Here is a 19140-nt window from a genome sequence, read left to right as displayed (position 1 = left end):
AATTAAGTGTCTGAAAACATTGCATCCAATTTGTGATCCTGGTCCAAAAAAACAGTCATAAGGGTCAATTTTTAGAAATTGAGATTTATACATACTTAATAAATAAGCTTTCCGTTGATGTATGGTTTGTGAGGATAGGACCATATTTGGCCGAGATACAACTATTTGAAAATCGAAAAAATCGAAATATTGAGAAAATCACCTTTAAAGTTGACCAAATTAGGTTCTTAGCAATGCATATTACTAATCAAAAATTACGTTTTGATAAATTTACAGCAGGAAATTTACTATATCTTCATTGTACGTGATCTTTACTTAATATCCTATTGATTTTTGGCATAAAAGAGAAATCGATAATTTTGACCCATTCAATGTATTTTTGGCTATTGCTACAAATATACCCGTGCTACTTCAGACTGATTTTGTGGTACAGGGTCACATTTGAACTTAAAGTTAGTATATTTCTATCAAGTATATTATTTCTGTAGGAAGTACAAATGTACCTCTATTTCCAAAGGGGAATACAGTTTTGTGAATTAATAAACTAATGAATGAGAGCTGTTGCAGTGCTCTTCCTCACCAGTGAGGGTCATCACGCATACAAAACATGCAAGTGAAAACACTAGCTATTTTTATGGATCAGTCCATCATAATAACTAAATTATAGCTGCATGAGATGCCTATGAGGTAAGACTTTGCCAAAGGTCAAAACTGTGAACTGTGAGTCACTTCTCCTCTGGTCTCCGCCTCAGATGACACACCCAGACCACACACAGTCCATCTCACACATATTTTGCTTAATTTTATGAGTTTTCTGTTAAATAATCTGTAACTTTCAACTTTCTGATGGACAGAAATTGTGATTATAAAGTCAAAACACATTTTGTGCCTTTTTTAGTGTTTCAGAATGGACCAGACTTCAGGACAACAGTCAAAATCTTGACACGTGTCATTACTTCTGGTCTTCTACACCTTACATTTACCACAGAATCTTATCCAATAAGTGTGTGTGTGAGTTTTATCTTTTGCAGCAGATGTCTTTTCTACCTTTCCAGTTGTATGCCCCTGGAGCTCCAAAGATGACATAATGGTAGTCTTTAGTGAAGGTGGCAGCCAAGCCCTGCTGACAGGCCCCAAATCTTTCATGACCCCTGGTGCGGCCATCACAGAATTTCCAGTTCCCCCCATCCTCATCTGATTGGCTGTCGATGCTCAGGTCCTGACTGAGCATGTAGCAGCGTCCCGTGATGTCACGCGCCTCTTGGGGTGTGTTGGGGAACAACAGGCGCTGGTATCGATGGGCACATGTCTGAAAGACAGAAGCTAGAGTTCTGAGCTGATATAGTACGGTGTGTGATAAACAGAAAATAAATGTAAAATGTTAAAGGAACACTCCACTTTTTTTGTAAATAGGCTCATTCTCCAACTCCCCCCGAGTTAATAAGTTGACTTCCATTCCGGCGTAATAGTCAAGGAAGTTTGCTGCAGTAATATGGCTGAAGCAGGAGCAGTAATACCACGCAGCACATGTGCAAATGCTAAACTAGCTGGGAACTCATTTCTGATAATACTCCGCCTGCTTCGTCCATATTACGGCAGCAAACTTCCTTGACTATTACGCCGGAATGGAAGTTTAGTTCCTAATCTTATCAGCCTAGAAACTCGCAGCTTTGCATTTCCACCGGTCTTAGTACACGATATAACTACAGAAGAGTCAAGTTTTAAATACAACAAATACGGAAACTCGTTGGTCATTTTTGAACGCGATGCTATTGGTCTAATAGGATTCAATGATCTATGCTAAGCTATGCTAAAAGTGATATCGCCAGAACAGGAGAACGGCTGAATGGATTTCAAAACGGTAAAAATCAACTTATTACAGTTTTTCTCAATTGCTAAAACACTATAACCAGTCTTTTGAACTAAAATTTCAAAACTATAACGCCATTTTTGAAAAAGCACACCCATTTCCCTAAACTATAAACACTATTCCCTGCTTTGACACATGAGTTATATTTGGTGAACTGTTACTTCAAAACTCTACACACAAATCCCTACATTTCTCAGTGCTTACACCATGAGGTAATTTAGAAAGCACAAGCATTCAATATTGTTCACTCAAGTCTGCGAAGTTTGAGCTCAATTAGCACACAATTACCCAACTGGAAACACTAGGAGTCAAAATTTAGCACACACCAATCAGAACCTTCGATGGAGATAAAAGGATAAAAGTTTTTCTCAGTCACTTTGGTGCATTTCTCAGATCAGAAATGAAATATACATTTGTCTGCAGTTTCCTACATTATCAGTTGCTATTGTCATGTTGCTCAAAATGTATTATATACTGTAGTTCTCTGTGCAATAGTCTTACCCCTCAAAACATCAAGTCATTAGCTCATCGTATAAATCATTACCTAAATGCAAAATTTTTGATCTAGTTGTCCTAAACTGTCAATCATATATTCTACACATTTCTATTAGACTTTTTGTAAATTTGCCATGAATTATTCAAGTGAATCTTGACTTTCACTAATGAAGATAATATAGATCAACCAATGATAAAGCAGTTCTCTGAAATAGATCAAAGGTACATCTCATGAACCTTCCATTGGAAAGCATATGGACAGAGGACAACACAGGAGTTACAAATTCTGACAGTGGACTTTCTTATTTTTATTTTCACCTTTGTGCCCATATTTCTTTTTTTTCTGTTTCACAATGACGTTGTGTGTTTTTTTTTTTTCTTTTTTTTTTTTGTCAGACCACTAGTACAAGTGTAACTGTGAATCCTATCCAGTCTTTTTCAATCAATATCCCACATACAGTAATGTGTAATTTTGAAGAGGAAGAGTAGGAGGTGAAAGAGGAAGAGGAGGAGGAGAAGGAGGACAATGACGACAAAAACATGGAAGAGACAGAGGAAGAGCAAGGGCAAGAAGACAAGCAGTCTCGTATATTTTAGTTGATGAGTGCCAGGGTTGGATCAGGCATGCAAGAGGATTTTACCCCTGCTGCCTGGCCAGGGCTAATTTAGCCTGTGATGCTGAAGAGGTTCTTTGGCCTGTCCCAGACCAAAGACAGGATGCTGGGCAGAATAATTATTTTGTTGTTTTTTGCTGTTTTGTACTGTACTCTACAGTACATTAAATTAAGGAATAAAACACTTGAAAAGGAATAGATTTGTTGTGTTCATCATGTGAAAAGTTTTTTATTTGTATTGTTTTTGTAGTATTGTTTTGAATTTATCTCATCAGTGTGTAAAACTGTGTTGTAGTGTGTGTGTTTTTGAGGATTTGTGTGTCATGTCTGAAAGCAAAGTTTGGTTTTTCAGAAAGATTGAATTGTTTTGAGTGGAGAGTTTCATTTTGACCTCAATATAGGAAGTTTGGGGAAATGAGTTAGGAGTTGTGGATTTGTGTTTAGAGTTTCGCAAATAAGAGGCATAATTTCAAGAAATGTGTTTAAGCAATTGAGAAAAACTGTAACTCGGGGGGGAGTTGGAGAATGAGCCTATTTCCAAAAAAAGTGGAGTGTTCCTTTAAAGTAAAGACACTGTAATTGAATGTCAATTGACGTACCACAATCTTGCCTCCAGGTCCTTGACTTTGAACAGTTACCCCCATCCACTGGTTCTCCTTGTTCTCCACACGAGCATCAACTGTGAGAGCCACCATGAACACAAACCAAGTCTTGATTAGGATTCAACATCAGAGAATTCTTGCATTTTTGACTTGATGAGCATTGAAACCAGTGAAACATCTATTGCACATTTTATAGAATGTTAAATCTCTGGTACAAATATTTTTTGAATCTAAGAATCCATAAACTTTTTTTTCTGCGTACCCTCATTGTCAAAGTCCACTCGAGTGCAGTCATCAGGATGGGTGGTGATGTCACAGCTGTACAGCCCACCTGTGATGTTTGCTCCCTGATTGGACAAAGCCCTGGCTTTAGGAGCACCGATCAACAATCTGTGGGAATAAGAAGAATTTTAACAAGCGTTGCACGATGTATCCGGTGTTGAAAAAACAACCTGATCTTATGCTGAAAATGTACTAGTTGGAACTTTTTGCAAGACGTGAAAGACGTACGTTTCGTGATATATTCGATGTGAAGTAGCACTAAAACAGTGTTCGGTTTTTGTCCCCAGAACAGATGAATGTACATATGGTATGTTTTATGTGATGTTGGTTTTGTACGAGTCACTGCGGTTCTGGCTTGAAATGTCCGTTCAGTGGCGCTTTAACTCTAATGCTCTGTGACATTTTAAAATAACCATCTGCACTACATCTACCCCATAGAATGAACAAAAGCTAATGTGATGTAAAAACGCAATCGCAAGCATGCCGATTACCGAACACGTTCCCCCCCCCCCCCCCCATGTATTTTGCCTTTTTTTTCACCATTGCAATAATTAAATAGACAATATTTGCTATTTACAGTTTTGTCTTGCTTTTCAAAGAAAACATATCTATTACAAAACAACAATTTAAAAATATTTTTTTAACACTGAACATTTTTAACATTCTAGTAGACATTATAGCCTACCAACAAAGCAGGTTAACTTCAAATTTATAAGTTAGTAAAATAATACTCTTTGGCCATTTTTAAGACCCCCTTCTTGAATCAGGCATGTGCTTTAATGTACAAATAAATGCAGCCTTGCTGAGAAAAGGAGAATGTTATAATAAATGCATTAATAGAGCTGTTGTAATGATTGTTATCATTATTATTGTCTTACTTTTTTATTTTATTTTACAGAACAACAGTAAAATGACAATACTAACAATTATGAACGTTGACTTTTATTTTGGCAGAAACCCTCAAGAAGACCTCAGTACTACTTTTTGCTGACGGCAGCAGAACTGGACTGTGAACCCTGGCTGAGGAGCTTGTGCATCGCTGTCAGAATAAATGCAATTTGTGTGTGTATTAGACAACATAACATTCTGAAGTTTATTTACTAATGGCCATTTCGCAATTTCAGTCATCATAGAGTAACCAGCAACAACCAGCCCTTTCTCTTCTCATGGAAGACATGCGATGCGATACTAAACAGTCTTTTGCTGCCGTTGCTTGTAATGATTTTTAGCGTCTTTCTCTGACAGTTTTAAATGCTTTTACACTGTCCACATGTTTGCTGTATTAGTGCGCACCTCTATTTGATCGCGTCACGCCATTGTTACGTAAAATTTATTCGGCCTTTTCGGCCAAACACTGCAAGAGCGGTGCTATTTTCAGATTTTCTTTAATTTGCTGAACATTTGGTGCATCCCTAATAACTGTGTATGAAAACGATTACAAGTGCTCACTGTTTTACGCCTCTAGCATTCATTTCTGTTGGAAACTGTGTACTCACATAATGGTTCACACGAGGAGCACTAGTTGCTACCATAGATGATTTTGGAACAGAGCCATAGATTGGTAGCAAGACTAAACAGAGGAAAAACCTTGTAATTGCGATGTAATTATCAGTCTTTCGTAAATAATACTGGTGCGTTCTGATGAAGAGGATGTGACAGATTATTTCATCAGCGGGTGTCTTCCTGTTTCCAACACCCATCAGCCAGCTGCACCAAATCAATTATTTACATTCACACTGCTGTCCTCACACCAGAACAAAAGACACACGTATAGGTGTAGATTTGAGGGGAAACCCCAATCATGTGACTTTTTAAAATCAACATTAACAAGAATATAAGAGTCATGCAAGTAATTGCATTTTTAATGACTGCTTAGCAAAGCATAAATAAAACTGAATATTAATAACTGACTCACCCAAATATCTGCATTGTATCACAGTACATAATAAACTTCAGATTATGACCATATAGCCATCTGCTGCGTAACCAATCCTTTTTTCCACAATTCATTCCAGACACACCTTTCCTGAGAGAAGGAAAATTCTTTCACTGCCTACTACCACGATTATAGCGGTTTGCATTTATTTTCAATGAATTGTCTTTTTTATTATTTACTAGACAGATATAAGTCAGCATGGCTGTGAGGCACACAGTGGCAGTTTGCTTAGCTTCACACACAGCGGTTCAGAACAGCTGGCTCAGCAACTGTTATTCTGATGAAACGTTTCCAGAACATTCGTCTTATTTGACAGCCCTTATGAATCAACTGTTCTGGGCACTTCAGTAAATAAAAAAACAAAAACTTGGCTCTGTTAGACTTTCAGTCAACACAGGGACCATACTGTAAGACTAATGAAGAAATAAAAAAGAGCGTCTTTTTTTCAGGCAAGGTTTTATGTGTGTGTGTGTGTGTGTGTGTGTGTGTGTGTGTGTTTGTTTTTGTGACATATCAGGACACAAATTTGTGTAATAACATGGGTATGACATAGGTATTACAAGGAGAGGGTGACTTATGAGGACATTGCCCATGTCCCCACTTTTCAAAAGGCTTATAAATCATACAGAATACGTTTTTTTGAGAATGTAAAGATATGCACAGTCTCCTGTGAGGGCTAGGTTTAGGTGTAGGGAAGGTGTAGGGTGATAGCAAATATCGTTTGTACAGTATAAAAACCATTACGTCTATGGAATGTCCCCACAATTCACAAAAACAAACGTGTGTGTGTGTGTGTGTGTGTGTGTGTGTGTGTGTGTGTGTGTGTGTGTGTGTGTGTGTGTGTGTGTGTGTGTTTGTGTGTGTGTATCTGACCTCACTTTACTAGACAAAATATCTGAAAAACGTCCTCATGAATGTCCATGAAATTATCAGCCATGCACAGAATTGCTGCCTCTGACTAAGGTCAAGTAATCAGTTTAGTTCATTATACAAAAATATTGATGCTGATAATCAATCAGAATCAAGTAGTTCAAAATGCCTAAAAAATAAATAAACACAACCCAGCCTCACACAAAAAAAGTGCCTATGGTGAAATTACACATACATAACACATAATAACAAATAACACAATTATTGCAATCAGATTACTTTTTCAAGTAACTAGTAAAGTAACGTATTACTTTGAAATTTATATTGAAATATCTGAATTAATTTTTCAAATAAGTAACACAAGTTACTGTTTTCCCATTTATTCACTAATACCTCTTCTGTCCCATGTTGAGAAAAACTGGAAGTGAGATGCAGAGGCACTTCCTTCAGCCTGAGGCTTATTAATTTCACTTTTGGTGTAAAAGGGCCTTTACAAGTGCCAAAAATATAACTTTTGGGTTTTTTGTTATTAAAAAAACAAAAAAGCAAGCCTAGCTTAGATGAGAAAAAGTAATGCAAAAGTAATGTAATTTATTACTTTCCATAAAAAAGTAACTTAAGGTAATTGCAATTACTTAGCAACTTCTTTATGGAGTAACTCAAGTCTGTCCCTGTTGAAAAATTTTAGGTTAGGGAGGTTTTGTTGCTGCAGTGTTGGTCCTTATCTGGTTTATGCTGGTCCTTAGCTGGTTTATGCTGGTCCTTAGCTGGTTTATGCTGGTCATTTGCTGGTTTATGCTGGTCATTTTCTGGTTTATGCTGGTCCTTAGCTGGTTTATGCTGGTCATTTGCTGGTTTATGCTGGTCCTTAGCTGGTTTATGCTGGTCATTTGCTGGTTTATGCTGGTCCTTAGCTGGTTTATGCTGGTCATTTGCTGGTTTATGCTGGTCCTTAGCTGGTTTATGCTGGTCATTTGCTGGTTTATGCTGGTCCTTAGCTGGTTTATGCTGGTCATTTGCTGGTTTATGCTGGTCCTTAGCTGGTTTATGCTGGTCATTTGCTGGTTTATGCTGGTCATTTTCTGGTTTATGCTGGTCCTTAGCTGGTTTATGCTGGTCATTTTCTGGTTTATGCTGGTCCTTAGCTGGTTTATGCTGGTCATTTGCTGGTTCATGCTGGTCCTTAGCTGGTTTATGCTGGTCATTTGCTGGTTTATGCTGGTCCTTAGCTGGTTTATGCTGGTCATTTGCTGGTTTATGCTGGTCATTTTCTGGTTTATGCTGGTCCTTAGCTGGTTTATGCTGGTCATTTGCTGGTTTATGCTGGTCCTTAGCTGGTTTATGCTGGTCATTTGCTGGTTTATGCTGGTCCTTAGCTGGTTTATGCTGGTCATTTGCTGGTTTATGCTGGTCCTTAGCTGGTTTATGCTGGTCATTTGCTGGTTTATGCTGGTCATTTGCTGGTTTATGCTGGTCCTTAGCTGGTTTATGCTGGTCATTTGCTGGTTTATGCTGGTCCTTAGCTGGTTTATGCTGGTCATTTGCTGGTTTATGCTGGTCCTTAGCTGGTTTATGCTGGTCATTTGCTGGTTTATGCTGGTCCTTAGCTGGTTTATGCTGGTCATTTGCTGGTTTATGCTGGTCCTTAGCTGGTTTATGCTGGTCATTTGCTGGTTTATGCTGGTCATTTGCTGGTTTATGCTGGTCATTTTCTGGTTTATGCTGGTCCTTAGCTGGTTTATGCTGGTCATTTGCTGGTTTATGCTGGTCCTTAGCTGGTTTATGCTGGTCATTTGCTGGTTTATGCTGGTCATTTTCTGGTTTATGCTGGTCCTTAGCTGGTTTATGCTGGTCCTTAGCTGGTTTATGCTGGTCATTTTCTGGTTTATGCTGGTCCTTAGCTGGTTTATGCTGGTCATTTGCTGGTTTATGCTGGTCCTTAGCTGGTTTATGCTGGTCATTTGCTGGTTTATGCTGGTCCTTAGCTGGTTTATGCTGGTCATTTGCTGGTTTATGCTGGTCCTTCGCTGGTTTATGCTGGTCATTTGCTGGTTTATGCTGGTCATTTTCTGGTTTATGCTGGTCCTTAGCTGGTTTATGCTGGTCATTTGCTGGTTTATGCTGGTCCTTAGCTGGTTTATGCTGGTCATTTGCTGGTTTATGCTGGTCCTTAGCTGGTTTATGCTGGTCATTTGCTGGTTTATGCTGGTCCTTAGCTGGTTTATGCTGGTCATTTGCTGGTTTATGCTGGTCTTAAGATGGTTTATTCTGGTTTATGCTGGTCATTTTCTGGTTTATGCTGGTCCTTAGCTGGTTTATGCTGGTCATTTGCTGGTTTATGCTGGTCCTTAGCTGGTTTATGCTGGTCATTTGCTGGTTTATGCTGGTCCTTAGCTGGTTTATGCTGGTCATTTGCTGGTTTATGCTGGTCCTTAGCTGGTTTATGCTGGTCATTTGCTGGTTTATGCTGGTCATTTTCTGGTTTAAGCTGGTCCTTAGCTGGTTTATGCTGGTCATTTGCTGATTTATGCTGGTCCTTAGCTGGTTTATGCTGGTCATTTGCTGGTTTATGCTGGTCCTTAGCTGGTTTATGCTGGTCATTTGCTGGTTTATGCTGGTCCTTAGCTGGTTTATGCTGGTCATTTGCTGGTTTATGCTGGTCATTTTCTGGTTTATGCTGGTCCTTAGCTGGTTTATGCTGGTCATTTGCTGGTTTATGCTGGTCCTTAGCTGGTTTATGCTGGTCATTTGCTGGTTTATGCTGGTCCTTAGCTGGTTTATGCTGGTCATTTGCTGGTTTATGCTGGTCCTTAGCTGGTTTATGCTGGTCATTTGCTGGTTTATGCTGGTCCTTAGCTGGTTTATGCTGGTCATTTGCTGGTTTATGCTGGTCATTTTCTGGTTTATGCTGGTCCTTAGCTGGTTTATGCTGGTCATTTTCTGGTTTATGCTGGTCCTTAGCTGGTTTATGCTGGTCATTTGCTGGTTTATGCTGGTCCTTAGCTGGTTTATGCTGGTCATTTGCTGGTTTATGCTGGTCCTTAGCTGGTTTATGCTGGTCATTTGCTGGTTTATGCTGGTCCTTAGCTGGTTTATGCTGGTCATTTGCTGGTTTATGCTGGTCATTTTCTGGTTTATGCTGGTCCTTAGCTGGTTTATGCTGGTCATTTGCTGGTTTATGCTGGTCCTTAGCTGGTTTATGCTGGTCATTTGCTGGTTTATGCTGGTCCTTAGCTGGTTTATGCTGGTCATTTGCTGGTTTATGCTGGTCCTTAGCTGGTTTATGCTGGTCATTTGCTGGTTTATGCTGGTCCTTAGCTGGTTTATGCTGGTCATTTGCTGGTTTATGCTGGTCCTTAGCTGGTTTATGCTGGTCATTTGCTGGTTTATGCTGGTCATTTGCTGGTTTATGCTGGTCATTTTCTGGTTTATGCTGGTCCTTAGCTGGTTTATGCTGGTCATTTGCTGGTTTATGCTGGTCATTTGCTGGTTTATGCTGGTCCTTAGCTGGTTTATGCTGGTCATTTGCTGGTTTATGCTGGTCCTTAGCTGGTTTATGCTGGTCATTTGCTGGTTTATGCTGGTCCTTAGCTGGTTTATGCTGGTCATTTGCTGGTTTATGCTGGTCTTAAGCTGGTTTATGCTGGTCATTTGCTGGTTTATGCTGGTCCTTAGCTGGTTTATGCTGGTCATTTGCTGGTTTATGCTGGTCCTTAGCTGGTTTATGCTGGTCCTTTGCTGGTTTATGCTGGTCCTTAGCTGGTTTATGCTGGTCATTTGCTGGTTTATGCTGGTCCTTAGCTGGTTTATGTTGGTCCTTTGCTGGTTTATGCTGGTCCTTTGCTGGTTTATGCTGGTCCTTAGCTGGTTTATGCTGGTCCTTAGCTGGTTTATGTTGGTCCTTTGCTGGTTTATGCTGGTCCTTAGCTGGTTTATGCTGGTCCTTAGCTGGTTTATGTTGGTCCTTTGCTGGTTTATGCTGGTCCTTAGCTGGTTTATGCTGGTCATTTGCTGGTTTATGCTGGTCCTTAGCTGGTTTATGCTGGTCATTTGCTGGTTTATGCTGGTCCTTAGCTGGTTTATGCTGGTCCTTTGCTGGTTTACGCTGGTCCTAAGCTGGTCCCTCCTGCTTAAACCAGCTAAGGACAAGCATTGCAGCAACAAAACCTCCCTAACCAGCATATGCTGATTTTCAACAGGGACAGACTTGAGTTACTCCATAGAAAAAAGTTGCTAAGTAATTGCATTACTTTTAGTTAGTTTTTTTATGGAAATGAATGCATTATATTACTTTTGCATTACTTTTTCTCATCTAAGCTTGGCTTGGGTCTCATCTAAACCAGCATTAAGACCAGCATATGCTGTTTTTTTTTTCAATACGGATAATGCATTGCTTTTAAAGGTAACTTTCCCCAACACTGTTCAGGACACATTTAAAGTGAAACATCCGTCCCATGAACAACATTTTATTTCATTGGTTGCTGTTCGTATTACAGTAGTTTGGAAATTAAATCCACTAAATATGGCACTAAATAGTTTATGCTCTATTGCATTTGAAATTAATGTGCCACCAGTGTTGCCAAATCTGAGGATTTCCCACAGAATTGGGCTACTTTAACACTGTTGCCACAGGTTGTTTTTCATGTCCGCGGGTTGAAGCGACCCCAGTAACGTGATATTTAGCCCATAAAATACCAAAAAAACATGTACAGAATGCGATTTTTACCGGGACCCCACTCAAAATGTGATTTGGCTACTTTTGGGCAGAAATTGGGTGGGATTTGTTGTGAAAACCTGGCAACCCTGTGTACCACCTACCCTAAATCTATAACCGATAATGTTGACAAAAGCAAACATAAAATAAACACACATTCAAAGCAGTAAAGCTGTACATTTGGAGCTGGTTATTTGATCTAAAAAAAATGCATTATGCCAATCTTGCACTAAAATATTGTATTGAGGTCATTACATATTATTGTGCTAGAAATTACTGCAGTGAATTGTATGTACAGTGGGCTTTTTGGTACGAGGCACATTTTTCCAATGAGAAAATTAATCTATGTTGTTAATCTTAGTCTTTAATCTTTTACTCTATGTTGAGTAACAGCAAACATTTGGAGTCCATTCCCACGAAGATGTGGCAGGTGGACAGTAATGGTTGGAAGGCTCCAGGACCACAGCACCCCTCAATCATAGTTGGGAAATTCAACACATATCTGATGGACAACACTGGGAATGGCATGCCAGAGCTGGATTTTTAGTGCTCAACACTATGCTCTCTACATGGGAAACAGGCCAGCCATTATGGTGTTGAGAGGTTTCATCAGCGTTTCATCTGTGCACCCAGTGCCCCTTAATCTACTTTCCATGGTGAGTCTATTCAAATCAGCATGTAGGCTGGCTGTGGGAACACAGGAGACCACCAGTGGCTTACTATACTGGGACACTCAACCATACAGATGAATGAAATGTTTCATTGTAATCATGGGATAATAGGCATTGTCACTCATATTTTTATATCATTAATGTCCACAACCACCTATGAGACTTAAATTTGAGATGAAAATATCATACAAAATGTACCACCATGTGCCAGATTTACTAAACAGGGCAAATTAGCGTTAGAGTGAAATAAAAGTGCAGATGGGAGGGGAAAATTCTGAGTGTGATTTATTAACAGACTTTTTTTGGGTGTTAAATAATGGCGCAAATACCAGAAATTTGATGTTAGTAAATCGCATTGTGTGATTCATTTAAATACTTGTCTCCCATAAATTTTGCGTCTGAAAGGGAAACTCCTACAAATGCATATTCCATGCCTTTCAGCGCTATTTCTTTACTGCATGTCTAGCAAATCCTGACAGTACTATTTTAATGCCAAAAGACGGTTTGTGCTGGCACAAGCTGTTAGTAAATCTGGCCCCATTTTGGGAGTAATGCATTACAAATAAACCTAGTTACAATCAGATTACTTTTTTCAAGTAACTAGTAAAGTAACAAATTACTATTTAATTTACTGAGTTACTTTTTCAAATAAAAATAACCCTTGTTGCCTCTACAATAAACATTTGATAATTAAATTTCCTTTAGCCTGAGGCATGATCTTTTCACTTTTGGTGTGAAAGGGCTTTTTACATTTGCCAAAAATAACGCAAAAGTAATGTAACACATTACTTCGCATAAAAAGTAACTACAGTTGAGGTCAAAAGTTTGCATCCCCCTTTGAGAAACTGCAAAATGTTAATTATTTTGCTAAAATAAGAAGGATCTTTCAAAATGTATGTTATTTTATACCTGAATTATTTATAGCTGTGGTTTTTTTGTTTAGTGATAGTTATTCATAAGTCTCTTGTTTGTCCTGAACAGTTAAACTGCCCGCTGCTCTTCAGAAAAATCCTTCAGGTCCCACAGCTTTTGTTTTTCAGCGTTTTTGTGTATTTGACCCTTTTCAACAATGACTGTATGATTTTGAGATCCATCTTTTCATACCGAGGACAACTGAGGGACTCTCTGCAACTATTACAGAAGGTTCAAACACTCACTGATGCTCCAGGAGGAAACACGATGCATTAAGAGTTATTATACCCCCCGGTTCTTAATGCATTGTTTTTCCTTTCTGGAGCATCAGTGAGCATTTGAACCTTACATCTTTTATGTGAAATATCTTATTCAAGTCAGTCCAAAATAAACAATAACATGCATTTAGTATGATCCTTCGTATTTTGGTAAAATAATTAACATTTTGCAGATTCTGAAAGGGGTTTGTAAACTTTTGACTTCAACTGTAAGTAACAGAATTTATTTTTATTTTTTTTTATGGAGTAACTCAATATTGTAATGCATTGCTTTTAAAATCAATGTTCCCTGACAGTGGCCACCATCATGTAAAAAATGTCTTTTGGCCTTCATTGATGTGCATCCATGAAGGCAGTTTATTTATGGTTTGTAGTTAGTTAGGGTTACCATACTTTTATACTATTATTATCACAGTAAAACTTTCTTGGGATTTTGATAGATTGTTCCTTTGTTGTGTTTAGGCTGGCTGAGGGAGTTAATGAAGTCAGCATGCTATTGTTTTGCTATTGTTATTGGGTATTTGCATCTTAATCTTCAGAATCACAAAAAGGGTTGAGGCGACTGGCCTTGGGTGATTATTGGACTGGGTGACTAATGACTGAGACAAATCATTAAAGTTGAATGTGGAGAATGTGGCTAGTCAATCTGACACTCCCTGTTTCCAACCAACATAAGGAAGGACAAAAGATCACATTATAGAAATGATGGGAAAACAGCATTCAACTTAAAAAGTCACAGAATGTTGCCGTCTTATTTTCAGACATGAAAGGCAATTCATTGTTCTGAGAAAAAATTGAGTTTGATTAGTCTAAGCATGTCATTGTTGACAGTAAGAGGGTTTATTTAATCAGGGTCACCAGGTTTAAAGGCTGAGCAAAATTCCCTTACAAGCAATGACTTCTCGAAAGCTTTGTTTGAATGTCCAGAACGCATATCTATCTTCACTCGATCATCTAAACAGGCTTATTTGTATAAACGTTAATACTAATTCCAAATCTACATTTTAAATCCATGTAGTTGTTAAAACTATTAGTTTATTTATTTTATTTAATTATATTGTCAGAATATGAAAACTGACTTCTGTTTTTGTGTTTGAGTTCACATATTTAGACAAACTACAGCAGTTATAATTAACAAGAGTAAACTGACAGTGCCAGAGTGTGTGTTTTTACTCTTTATACCCACAGCTGGTTGCAGCTGGCTGCAATCTGTCACTTACACACTGTACAGTTGCTTCACCTCTGCAGGGAAACTTATTTTGCCACTTTTGCCATCTTTTGCTTACACTCCAGTGTAAGCATAGGAAGTTTGACCAAAATCTTCTATGAACAATTATCAATTTTTAAAACTGAAGTATACTTCAAGTAAATTTTATTAAGTATACTTGTAAACAAAACCATTTTATTCTAGCTTCATGCATTCTTTTTTTATAAACACTTGAATGTAATTTTCATGAAATAAAAAATACATAAATAAACAACATTTTGAACAAAAAGCTAAAAAAAAGACTATTCATGACAATCAAAACGTAAAAGTTGATCAACACCCAAAAGCTTGACAGTCATTATTACCTCTTCATGGGTCGACATTTTATTCCATAACGTTACACAGTTTTACATATCTATGGTTTTGATACTGTTTTACGCCTGACGATTGTGTTAGATTACATGTGGAAGCATCTGTTGTTTCGGTTTCTTCTTCACTTGTGTTTTGGAAATTCTGTACAGAAATGTGTAATAGCGTCCCTAACGTATAACAATGAAAACACAGATTCTCAGAGCACAAGTATAGCTCAAATATATTTAGACTTTTTCTAAGTATAAATCAAGTATACTTAAATGTCATTTTAAGTATATTTATGAGAAGTATATAAGCACATTTCTGAGTAGACTTTCCTATTTTTAGTTTAAAGGAAGTATACTAATTACACACTTGAATAAACTTCTTTTTTGTAAGGGTATACTGCAGTAGAATCTCTACCAGCTGTCAAATTTTTACAGTCTTACTGTAAATATATTTATCCCACGCACACCCTCATCCAATGATTCAGCTAATACCTGTTTCAGATTGCTGCTTCATCACTGAAGGGAAAAAAATGACTTGACTCAGCTGTCTGTGCTCATCACTTTAGTCATGCAGACGTTTTCATCTTTCCATTAGAAAATGTACCACAGCCATAACCTTTCGCTAATTCTCAAAGTGTTACACAGTCCAAAAGCATCCGTGCCAAAGCTGCAGCAGCTGTTGTGTGTTTCAAACACTGCTCATACAGAGTTCATAATCACAAGCTGCAGTGCAACTGTTTTAGAAATTTGTCTTTGTTCAAATGATCCAGCAGTGCATTCGCTCCAGTTGTTTGAGATGATCTACACTGACAAAGCTTGATTGTGCGAGGCTTTTTGTGTTGAGTTTTGCACTGTGGTGTGAGGTGTGTGTTGGGTTGTGATGGGAGTGGTTGGTTAAATTGGATTTTCTTGTGAGGTGTTACGCGTGTGTGTTGCATTAGGGTGGGCTTTGTTGGGGTGTTTGTGTTCATGTTTGGGGTTTGATGTATTTGTTTAAAGTAGAGATGCATCACTACACTCTTAAAAATAAAGATGCTTCAAAAGGTTCTTCAAGCGATGCCATAGAAGAACCATTTTTGGTTCCACAAAGAACCATTCAGTCAAAAGTTCTTTAAAGAACCATTTCTTGCTTACTTTTTTATAATCTGAAGAACCTTATTTGGCACAAAGAACATTTTGTAAAACAGAAAGGTTCTTAAGATGTTAAAGGTTCTTTACGGAACCATTTAGACAAAAACGTTCTTCTATGGCATTGTGAAGCACCTTTAATTTTAAGAGTGTTTACTCAATTAATTGGCTACACTTTGAAAAATGCTGAGTTGTTTCTACTCAACTTTGGGTCAAATATGGACTAACCCAATTTTTAGGTTAAAAATTTGATGAAAAAAATGTAACCCAACAGCTGGATTAGTCCATATTTTACACAAAGTTGTGTTAAAACAATCCAGCATTTTTTAGAGTGTAGGCAGGTAGGACAATAAATCAAATTAATTTAATAAATATTTAATTCAATTTAATATTAATTTCATTGAATATTAATTCCATTTTTATTTGGCCCTCTTACTTTACCACTCTCTATTCTAATTATATTTTACATTTTTTTGTGTTTTGTTAAAAAAAACTTGACCCTTTAAGACTTGCACTATATTTGTTTTCTAACTTTTTTTTTGTTTTTTTTGTTAAAAGGCCTCTAACACTAGCTTTTTCTATTATTTTTCTATTCTATTCTATCTATTTGTTTTCTTTTTATTTATTATATAATTAAAAAAAACTAACTATAAGGCTAAAAAGGCTAACTGAGACTTGTCATAGCATTTGCATTTTATTGCTCTTTTGTTTTTGATTGCTTCTATTGTCCTCATTTGTAAGTCGCTTTGGTGAAAATATCTGCTAAATGACTAAATGTAAATGAAAAAAATGTATATGCGCTTTTAAAGTGCAACTGTTTTCTTACATTGTACAGGCAAACAACCATTTCCAATTACATTTTTTACTTAAGCATCTCTAACTTGAATAGTGCAATTATTTATCTACATTATATACTACATATAAGCTGGACCCAATTTGTTCACCAAAAACATTTATCCTTTGCTTTAGTTTGCCAGTATAAAAAACCCTCAGTTTACATTTCCAAATCCAGAGTCAACACCAGATGGTATGGTCCACACAGAGATTTGACCTCACCATCACTGAATCCGTCTGGGATTACATGAAAACACAGAAAAAATGTGGCGTATATATAAAGGGTTGTGGTCCAGATGTTTATTAATGCATGATATTTAATGCAATACCTTGACTGTTGTATCTTGCCTGCTCTTTCACACCTATTTGGCACATGTTCCAGTTGATGAGACCCATGCAGCTGCTCTGATGTGTGGTCTAACACAAGTGGAAAGTCACTTCTCATTGAAGTGCATTGAAATGTACAGTACAGTGCATTTTCTCATTCTAGAACAGATTGCATAGATACAATTGTCTTACACTGAGAGAGTAGCATTCCATCATTGCAAGCTACATATGTGACCCTGGACCACAAAACCAATCGTAAGTAGCACAGGTATATTTGTAGCAATAGCCAATAATACACTGGGTCAAAATTAAAGATTTTTCTTTCATGACAAAAATCATTAGGATATTAATTAAAGACCATGTTCAAATGAAGATATTTTGTAAATTTCCTACCGTAAATATATCAAAAATTTTTGATTAGTAATATGCATTGCTAAGAACTTCATTTGGACAACTTCAAAGGTGATTTTCTCAATATTTTTTGCACCCTCCAGATTTTCAAACAGTTCTATGTCAGCCAAATATTGTCCTATCCTAACAAACCATACATCAATTGAAAGCTTTTTGTATAAATCATATACATCTCAATTTAAAAAAAATTACCATTATGACTGGTTTTGTAGTCCAGGGTCACATATGTGACCCTGGACCACAAAACCAGTCATAAGGTTAAATTTTACAAAACTGAGATGCATACATAATTTGAAAGCTCAATAAATAAGCTTTCTGTTGATGCATGGTTTGTTAGGATAGGACAATATTTGGCCGAGATACATTTATTTGAAAATTAGGAATCTGAGGGTGCAAAAAAATCAAAATACTGAGAAAATCACCTTTAAAGTTGTCCGAAAATAGGTTCTTAACAATGCATATTACTAATCAAAAATTACATTTTGATATATTTACAGTAAGAATCTTACAAAAAATCTTCATAGACATGATCTTTACTTAATTTCCTAATGATTTTTGGCATAAAAGAAAAATCAAAAATTTTGACCCAAACAATGTATTTTTGGCTATTGCTACAAATATACCCCAGCGACTTAAGACTGGTTTTGTGGTCCAGGGTCACATATGTGCTTGCATTATGCAAAAAATCTGCTACTTTAGCCTTGTGGAACTAGTTTCAGTTTGGGTGTCAGCCCAAAATTAAAATTTTGGTGCAACCACAAATAAAAAGCAAAAGATTTTTTATTCATCTGTGGAGTGATGTAAACAATGAAACAGTTTTGTTACAAAAATAAAAATCACTGAAGTCTCCAGGGCTGAAAATCTACACACACCTGAGGAGACCAACATATTCACACAACTAGTAGCCATCATTCTCACAAAGAAAAGAAAGAAAAGGGGCCTCTAGCGATCTATCTCTCAAGTTACATGAGCACAGATGGCCTGGTGTACATATTCCCTGATTTCTCCTGTTCCAGTGTAAACAAATGCCAACCTGTTCATCAAGCGCTCTGGGCACTCAGCATCAGAGACGTGTTTTTTTGGTTGTTTGTTTGGTTTTGTTCTAGGGGATTGTGTGGCTTCCTTCTAATAGATTATTCTAAGAGTAGATGAGCAGTGGTCGTTTTCACACCCCAGGAAGTTATAAGAATGACAGGAAGGAAGAGCTTTTGTGTGGCACTCAGAAGAAGCTACTAAAATCTACCCTACTTGTAAGGCATCTGCTACACTCTTAAAAATAAAGTTGGTTTAAAAGGCTCTTCACAGTGATGCCATAGAAGGACCATTTTGGGTTTCACAAAGAACCATTAAGTCAAAGGTTCTTTAAAGAACCTTCTTACCATTTTATAATCTGATCGCAAAGAACCTGTTGTGAAACAGAAAAGGTTCTTTAGATGTTAAAGGTTCTTTATGGAACCATTTAGAAAAAAAAGGTTCTTCTATGGCATTGTGAAGCACTTTTTTTTTTGAAGAGTGTAGGAGTTCCACAGACATAAGTTTGTACTCACACAACCAGCAAGTACGCAAAGCCTGATATTTCTAATTCACACTGTCATTCTGTCCAAAATCATCTTGTTATTAAAAAAGTGTA

General features: G+C 37.3%; 1 protein-coding gene across 2 annotated transcripts in view; it reads right to left on the bottom strand.

Annotated features, from left to right (window-relative positions):
* itga6a (integrin, alpha 6a) overlaps positions 1–19140 on the bottom strand; it is a 36782-nt gene that overhangs the window by 14774 nt on the left and 2868 nt on the right. For both annotated transcript variants that reach the window (XM_073845488.1, XM_073845489.1), the window contains exons 2-4: positions 3844–3971; positions 3579–3658; positions 1048–1309 (exon numbers count right to left, since the gene is read on the bottom strand). In XM_073845488.1, the coding sequence (XP_073701589.1) occupies positions 1048–1309; positions 3579–3658; positions 3844–3971 (470 nt within the window). The remainder of the gene's footprint in view (positions 1–1047; positions 1310–3578; positions 3659–3843; positions 3972–19140) is intronic.

This window comes from Garra rufa, chromosome 8 (genome assembly GCF_049309525.1).
Source record: "Garra rufa chromosome 8, GarRuf1.0, whole genome shotgun sequence".
Lineage (NCBI taxonomy): Eukaryota > Metazoa > Chordata > Actinopteri > Cypriniformes > Cyprinidae > Garra > Garra rufa.
The sequence above is the reverse complement of the archived record's forward strand: the minus strand, read 5'-3'. Positions and strand labels throughout refer to the sequence as shown.